The 9,367-nt window shown below is 35.8% G+C and overlaps 1 protein-coding gene across 2 annotated transcripts in view; it reads right to left on the bottom strand.

Moving 5' to 3' along the window:
* LOC149531424 (histone H3.2) overlaps nt 1–5,708 on the bottom strand; it is a 35,855-nt gene extending 30,147 nt beyond the window's left edge. The window contains exon 1 of one of the 2 annotated variants that reach the window (XR_016358523.1): nt 5,101–5,708. Coding sequence is in view for 1 of the 2 variants with exons in the window: in XM_089809092.1 (XP_089665218.1) it covers nt 5,087–5,497 (411 nt within the window). In the remaining variant the exon portion in view is untranslated. Of the gene's footprint in view, nt 1–4,669 lie in introns of those variants that run through there. The other variant, XM_089809092.1, reaches the window with a different exon arrangement.
* Between the last annotated feature and the right edge of the window lie 3,659 nt (nt 5,709–9,367).

Below are 9,367 nucleotides of genomic sequence, written 5' to 3'. Positions count from 1 at the left end.
GGGATATTGTAATGAGCATTTTCCATTTGTTGTCACTTATTGAATATGAATTAAGCACAAGGTATATTTCATGAGTACTTTTTTAGGCAAGTTTGGGGTCTTTTCTTGTGGATAGTATGATTCCTATATTTTGTTGTAAATGCATTTGATGAAAATTGTGCTATGATGATTACATTGTTTTTCTAATGTTAGGAGATGATGCTTTATATATTATGATCCAAATTGAGATTATGTGTGTCATTTATAATCAACATTTCAAATCATACTCAATGATCCGTCATCAAAATAAGACTATGGATTGTTGAAATTTATTATAGATAATACTTTGTTAGTTGTTCTAGAGAATTGTGTTTGAATTGATGGAATAGAATGTTGAATATCCTAAATCGCTACAAATGTACTAAGCACTACCGTGAATTTTGTATGTGTTTTCCAAATGTAACAATAACTTACATTTATATTGAGTATAAGCCATGAATAGACATGAGTACAAGCCTTCATGGGACATGTATGTTCATTAATCAAATAATTAATATAATAATATATATGTTTATCTGACAAAAGCTACCTAACATCAACACTCCCTCTTAGCTAGGGAGGATAAACGCACGTAGTACCTCAAAGTAATATCAAGTTAGCAAGATTAAGGATATCTTTGATCAGAAGATATCCATCATTTTGATATCACATTCAATATGAGAAGTATTGGTCTCCCAGATTATCAACATATGACATTCACCAAAAACTCAATAAGGTTTGATATCACATCGAATATCAAGAGTATTAGCATCCTAGAATATCAATGATATTCACCAAATACTAGATTTGATATCACATACAATAATCAAGAGTATTGGCCTCCCAGAATATCAATGATATTCACCAAATACTCTCTAAGTAATGGCATTCCAAAATGTTGAGATGCAAGACATTTACCATATACTCAATTTATGTGATCTCATAATACAAGTTATTGTAAGATCGTCACCTTACAGTAACTTCTACAAATACAAGTGACATCATTTGGAAGTTGTCACTTCCTCATGATGTACACAGACGATAGGCCCATTAAATCACAATCACGAAATATATTCATGAATTACAGTCCTCTTGATTGCTCCAATTTACTAGAGAATCCATCTCAACATGGTTTACTCAATCTGAATCAATATAATCAAGATCACTAAAGGTTGACTAAATCATATTCTCTATCTACTCCATCTCTTTCAAGGTTTTTTGGTGCAAGAACACCCTTCCAAGGGCTCCCACCATTACAATTTTGTTGTTTTCAACTTCTTTAAAAAGCATGTAAGTACAATAAGAGTTTGAAACTCATTTTGTGTGTTTAGGCCTAGTCTAGGTCCTAGAAGTCCAATTGGTCCTTGTAAGTGGCATAATGCCTATGTGTACGTGGTCATCCTGAGAGCATTGATTTACCATGAGCTAGAAGTTTGGAATAAGAGTTTTTGTTGCAATATGAGCACATGTGTGCCTTAGGAGGACCTACATTTTGGTTATTTGAGTATAAGGGCAAAAACTTGCTTGAGCAATAAAAAGTTGCTCAACAGTTGTCATCATGAGCTCCTTGCATAATTGTGAGCTTAGAGGTTTTAGGTGGTTTTAGTGGAGTTTTAAGCATAAGAGTGCCTTGGGAAGACCTAACAATGGTCTTAGTGATGTAAGAGCAAAAATTGCTCAGGCAACAAAAAGTTGCTCCAAAGTGGATATAAAGCCCTAACTCGACACACTTGTCGAGAAGGAGGTTATTTAAGACCTAAGGAACCCTAAATCAATGGTTGGTTATTGCTATTGTACAACTGTAGTATGGATACAACACACTAAAGCTGATTTTGCAATAACAGTAATTGGTTTTTAATATGTTTCGAAGAAAGTAAAGGAGTTTTAGTGGATTAATGAGATATTGTGTATAGTGTTTGTTCTTTGTGTGTGCATTAGATTAGATTTTTCTTAAAGTTTTTGCAAGTGTTTCATTTAATTCTTTCAAAGCAAACTGTGCTCTACCAATTTTGGAGAGCTTTGTAAACATGGGGTTGTAGATCTTGCTTTCGTCATGGGAAAACCATGGCACTTTGGAAGCTAGGACTACAAACCCTAACCTATAAACATATGCAAGCAAGGCCCCAACAAATAGGTGCAAACATTTGTTTGACAAAGCCCTAAGCAAGCTAAATAGTGCCCAACTAGAAGCAATCAACAAATAAAAAGCTCTCAAGAGCAAAGGAGGAAGTTTCATGGCTTGCCCTTTGGAGGGAGTCAAGAAGGGAGTCATAAGGTGAGATGATGTAAAGGAGAGGTGTTGATTAGCTTAGGAAGATGTTGTTGGAGAGTAGGACAGCAAGGAGCACAAGAAACCCTCAAAACCCTTGTTTTTGGCATAAATGTTGTACGAACATATGGAGGCTTAAGACCTCAGAAATCATTAAGGGTTGGTCATTTGTGACAAATGTTTTGAAGACCAAGGGTGGCAAATCCTTTAAGGAAAGGAGGTAAAATCCCTACAAAATCAGAGGGAGGCCTAATTGGGGCTCCTCCCTCCAATAGCCCTATTTGTGAAAAAAACCATGCAATTGGGTATTAACCCAACCTTGCCATCATCTTGGACATGTTGAAAGTGCTCTATAAACATCTTAAAACTCATCACAATCCCTGTTGGAACTTGAGAATGGTGTAGAACACTAGAAGACTCGTATAAGCCTTTTAGGGAATTGGATGCTAGAGAACAAGCTTGGAATGGTAAAAGGTTGGAATAGATGACTTGGTGGGTAGGTTAGGGCGAGTCAAGGGATCCTTGGGTGAGTAAGGAATCCTAGAGACCATTTGAGGTGTCAAAAGAACACTTGGATCCTAGTTGAGGATAAGGAACATAGACTAGCTAGTCTATCCTAGCCTCCCCATTAGTTGCCTCCAATAAAATGACAATCTCCCTCTCAATCTCAATCTCCCTCTTTTTCCTACAAGAACATTCTCAAAAGAAAAGGTCAAGGCAAACAATACATATAAAACAAAAGAATATTAGTAATTTAACTCATGCCTAATACTAACAACATACATGTATTTCTCATTAATAAAACTCAATATACATTTTATACTCATCAAAGTGTGATCAATATGTTTAGTGCATATATTACCTTAAACCTCACTGAAAATACTTGTCTTGAAGTGATGCCTAATCTTGTTCAAAAGTTTCAATCAATTATTCTAATATAGTCAACCTATGTTTTGGCAATGTCACAATAGTAGTGGCAATGGTTGATAATCATACAAATGTCAAGAGGCACCTTCAACATGTTTTTGATGATTTTAGTAAATCTCTCTAACACCACATATGTAGAAGCATCAAAACATGAACACAATCCTCACCAACACAAGAGTCATAACAAAAGGCATACATGTACAAACCAAGATTTCAATTTTGCCAAGTTTTCACAAGAATCATCTCTACTTAAAAAAGCTTCATCCTATTAGCATCACTTATTTCTTCCTTTACCAAGTTATTTCAGATTTTCACACCTTCCACTAATGTCATCAATATTCAACTTCCTCTTTCCATACAACTATAAATGTCTTATTTTGTTCTTTCACTAGTCCACACTTGAAACAAATGGCCTATAGAATAACTAAGAGATGTATTAACATCATCAAGTGATCATTTTACACTTGCAATTGCATAGCCAATCCATAATTCAAATTTATCAACAAAATTGTTGGCAAATTTCTTCAACTAAGAATTGGAATACTTGGTTGGCATTTCATGGCTATAATCACCAAGGAATCACTCTACTATTGCAAAAGAAGGTTCCATTGCCATTGACATAGAATTTCTTGTTGTAAATGAAGGTTTCATTACCATGTTAAATATCTTGAATTGCTACAAATGTACTAAGCACTTCCATGAATTTGGTATGTGTTTTCCAAATGCAACAATCACTTAAAATGTCCTTATTCATTAATCAAACATTTAATTTAATCATACATATATACCTATATATATCTCATATAATCATATATATGTACTTCTAACAAAAGCTACCAAGCATCAACATAAAATTTAAAGCTCTACTATTTTATCAAAATGTTAAAATCTTTAACAAATTTAATTAAAATTTATATCAAACCTATACAAAAATAAGTTGAATATTTTGAATAATTATTAAATTTTATCTTAAGGTTAAAAAGAAAATTAAATTATAACAAATCAATTATATAAAAAGGTTAAACTCAAAAAGGGCACACTTAAAAAGAAATATAAAATTGTCACCTAAAACACACTCATTTATACCAAAGGGACATATTAAAGATTGTTCAAGTGAAATAAAAGATTTAAAGATGAAAAGAATTTGTGTTGTGAATATAGCCTTTATTTTTGACAAAATCACAATAAAAGAAAGATTTGTTTCTTCTTAATTTTTTATATATTATTGATGTTTTAAATACTATGATCAACCTATGAATACATACTGTTTTCTTTGTAAATCAAAATTGGGGCAAACCAATCAAGTTCATACTTTCAACAAAACATTAAAATATCTAATTCTGAGCTCTATGGAAGAAAATTCAAAAATGATCAACATGCAAATTACACTGTTTGAGTGATAAGAATTCATAATACAATCATAAGGACATTTTTGACATAAAGAGTGTTACATAAGGACATTTTTTACATAAAGGGCAATCAGATGACATTAATACAGAGTGTTGCTTCAAATAGATCATTATAACAACATAAATGACAATATCAAAGCAATTGTAGGCATGTTTCATGTTCCATTTTCCTTCATTCACAAGCCATCACCAGATTACTCTCAAACAACTTCAAGAAAATTGTGATATTACTAGCAGTATTTAACTGTGTGATAAACCCTGATAGCAATATCACAATTTAACTTCAAGGAAAACTCATTGTTTCAGAACTGAAAACAAACACCAAAACTTTCGAGGCCCAAAAGCGGCCGGTTATCCATTATTACTAATTGATGCTCAAACATGAATCGGAATTCCCTTTTAAAATGGTGGTGTGAAAACACACCTTTTGATAAGGACTAAATATGGCAGAAAATTGAGCGAATCAAGCCCTCTCACCTCTAATACGGCGAGCAAGCTGAATATCCTTGGGCATAATGGTAACTCTCTTCGCATGGATGGCGCAGAGGTTAGTGTCCTCGAAGAGACCTACGAGATATGCCTCAGATGCCTCCTGCAGGGCAGCCACAGCGGAGCTCTGGAACCTCAGATCCGTCTTGAAATCCTGAGCAATTTCCCTGACCAGGCGCTGAAACGGCAGCTTCCTGATGAGCAACTCTGTGCTCTTCTGATACTTGCGGATCTCTCGAAGGGCAACTGTTCCGGGCCTGAATCTGTGCGGCTTCTTCACTCCGCCTGTTGCTGGCGCCGATTTGCGAGCTGCCTTTGTTGCCAGCTGCTTCCGAGGAGCTTTTCCTCCCGTGGATTTCCTTGCGGTCTGCTTTGTTCTTGCCATCTCCTTTTCTACTATGAAATCTGCTGAAAATACTACGGAAAAGTGCAAGGGTTTGATTTAAAACCTAGGCTTCTCGGGATTATATACATGGTTACCGTTTCGTTTCAATTCAAATTTTGAATGTCTGGTGTGAGGAGGGAATGTTTCTCCACCCTCCGATCTCGCTCCCTTATCGACGGTGCAAAAGTAATAGTGACACGATCCGTTGTGGGTTGTGATGTCCAATTGATTTTAGTTAGAAGCACTGCCTTTGCCTATTTCTCGACTTCGAAGTGTGTTTGTGTCGGGGGCCTATTTGTGTTATGTTTGAGCATTGTAGGCTATTTTAATTTATCTTAGTACGTGAAGAGTTGTAATGCTTATATCAATTGAAAGAGTTGTAATGCTTGTATCAATTGAAAATTATTGTTATGTGAAATTTCCATATTTATGATAATTTAAGCTTATGGGTTTTTTTGTGTATTTTTTGATGGAGGGTTCAGATTTGCGAGGCACACAGCTTATGAGCTACCAACTAGCGAAGGCCACCACATAGACTTTTTATGGGTCCGGCACAGGGCCACTCGTGCCTGAACCCTCTTTGACTTAAAACGAAGGATTGAGGGGCATCCATGCCATCAAAATCACCCAAGGCATGATCTTGGCCTCATCCCTTATGATGTCAAAGCCCTGCACTCAACAAGACTTTATCCTTGGTGGGCTCTTTGTGAACCATTCAACTTCACCAATAGACCAAGGGCCCATTGATAGTTTATGGGTTTTTATTTGATTACAAAATCTTTGAAATGACAAAAAGTACAATTCAAATAGAGTATTAGAAAATATATTTATTGATTTTATATACAAGTAATATAACAATTACACTGTATTAGAATTTCATTTATGTGTAAATAATGTTTTTAGCTTTATTTTATTTTGTAAAATATATAACTAATGATGAAAATCAAATATTTTTTATAATTTTTCAAATATGTTCATGTTAGGCATTGTTCTGTAGTGCAGTGGTTGTTGCTTCTCTTTGTAATGGCAGGATCTTGTGTACGATTGTCAAAATGGGAGGTTAAATAAACTTAATATAAAATATTTTCATCTTGAATATTTGTTTTTGAAATCAATAAGCAATAAAACAAGGTTATTGTCTCTTATAAAACTATAATCTAAGGGTTTTAAAACAACATATTAAAATAGTTATTTACAATAAGGTCATGAACATATCATTAACAATAGACTAGCAACATGTCTAGATGGGGAGGGGAATGAAAGATTGTTGAACAGTTTTTCCTTCATCGGCAGACAATTGTCCATGAAATATTTTCAATAGGGTCCACCATGAGGAGAAGGTGGTGGAACCATCTTTGTGACAGTAATGTTGAGATCAAATTATTGGCAATGTTGTACCTCATCAACCAAAGGTTGGAGTAGATAAAGAGCGACAACAATTAGAGGGTTCATGCAACTAGAGGTGATCACACCAACAACAAGAGGTGGAATTAGATCCACTAGGTATGAGAAAGTCAAATCAATATGAACATCACTATCACAACCTATCAAATGCCTTCGTAGTGAATGTGTAAGGAGATAAGATAAGATAAGATAATTTTATTAATGTCCAACAAAAGACCACGACGTGGGTCTATGGGACTAGAAGCTTACACCAAGAAGAAAGCAAACAAATAGAGCACCAAATGATGTCCCAAAAAGAACAAGTACAACAAAAGAAGAAGAAAGCATGAGACATCACGGAAAAGAATTACTGATATGTACGGCTACTAGAGGCCTTGTGATGAAGCTAAGTGCTACAAGAGGAGTGTTGTTGGTGAAGAGATTCTCTGCGGAGTCTCACAGATCTAGAATGGCACGTGTTAGGAAAATTGTACGGTCACTTCACACCCCGAGCCAGAGCTAAGGGTGAGAAGGTCGTAATAAGTTGTGCCTAGGTCTGACTCCTGGGAAATGATAGCTGTAAAGTATAGTCACGAAGTTGTAAGGACTCACAGAGATAGGGCGCAATGCAACACTAATCTATGTACTTGAAAATATCCAAGAAGGATAGATGCAATCTCTATATAGACAATAAAATCTCCCTATAATTTTGTAGTATATGGGGCATCTAAAAAAGAAATGGATCTCAAATTATACCTCTACTAAGGTACAAAGTCTACACACCTGATCCTCTCTAGCAATATGGTGATCGACCTAGATTTAGAGTCTATGTGAGCCCACCCAGAAGGAGCCAAGAGATACGCAAGGCGTGTGTCCAGTATTTGTGTAAGTGCTCAGGGCGTATAATAATCCCATCCTGAATATCTAAGAAGTGCTCGGTGTAGAAAGCCATCCTCAGACGTAATCCCCCTAGAGGATCCACCCAGGTCCATATGATATACTGCCTGTAAATGTCGAGTCTAACATGCCTGTTCAACTCCTGTCGAGAGGGGAGTAGATGAGCAGGATCCAATCGAAATGAAGAGATAGTAAATAGATAAATTAAATAACAATTAGAATCTAATTTAATGCAATGTGGGTGACTATGTTATGGGCAATGTTGGAAATCATTAATGGGAGTATGGTACCAGCATGGGCATCATGTGAAGACGTGGGCTAAAATCCTTTCAAGGCGTGATAAGTATGGTACATGTCTATATATTTATCCTCAACATGCAACACCTAATTGATCATTGTCGTTGATTGTCAACAATCAGTGACCCATGGGATACACAAGAGTCCTGAGATTTAATGCAAAGCTAGTCGATGCATGAACAACCACCATAAATGAGTTGAGTGGAAAGTGTTAAGGAGGGTGCTAGGGAGGACCTTGGAAAAGGAATTGACCATGGACTTGCCAATCATTCCTTTTTGCATTGTTGCAACATCAACAGTTGACACAATTCTCCAAAACCTTAACTAGGTGTAGAGAGGGAGTGAGGATGAAAGTGAAGGTTGTGGAGCTAGTTTTAAATTTACCGATTAATTTTTCTTTGAAGCTTTTAGATCCTTCATAAATAGGTTTGTTTTGAAAAATATGGTAGTCATTGTATTCTATGAGATGACATCTCCTTGAGGCATCCTATCAACCTTTCAACTTCTATTTTGATACAGACACAAAGGACATTGACAAAGAATTGGGTTTTATGTTTGTCAATTGTACGAATTTTGTAAAGTCCCCAATATTATTAAATAATAATATTTTGTTATGTGGTTGAGAGTCAATGTTTTTAATCTCTCAGGCCCATTGGTTATTTTTGTTTAAGTACTTGTCAGCTTATTGCTCTTTTGTAATCCTTAGGGAAGTTTCCCCAAAGCCCTTTATAAGGCCTTCTTGTAGGTTGTTTTAGGCACGTGTTTTGGATTATTTCTCTGTACTGTGAATTCCTATTGGAGTTATATGTTGTTTTCCATTTCGAAAGTGGAAGACCTTCCCTATTTGGCTCTCACGGTTTCGGTGGGATTCAACCCTCACCCTATTTCGTCGCTTGTATTACTTTGCTCGGATCTAGCAAATCAGAGCACCATTATATTGCGAATTGGAGAAAACATTGTGTTTAATTTGTTCAATTCTCTATAGTATGTATTGGGTAATTCAATCTCTTTGTTTATATGTATTTAACTCTTTGTTGTTACACCAATCGTCACCCTTCTCCATTTTCCTTCAACTTAGTGCATCACCTCATATGACCCCTCCCTTTAGGCATCCCTTTCCAAACATATTGTATGGCCTTAGACTTTCACCCCATGTATGGTCATCATTAGAATACCATACAACCATCTCAACACCGTATGGCCTAGTGTATGCCCTCATTCCTCCCTCCTGCACAGTGACCAACTCCACCATTGTACACCATCCCCCTCTTCACTATACAACTACACTCCAAT

Source organism: Cupressus sempervirens, chromosome 11, assembly GCF_028749045.1.
Source record: "Cupressus sempervirens isolate cs-2001-9-10 chromosome 11, ASM2874904v1, whole genome shotgun sequence".
Taxonomy (NCBI): domain Eukaryota; kingdom Viridiplantae; phylum Streptophyta; class Pinopsida; order Cupressales; family Cupressaceae; genus Cupressus; species Cupressus sempervirens.
Note: the sequence above shows the minus strand (reverse complement) of the source record. Positions and strands in the feature narration are given on the sequence as shown.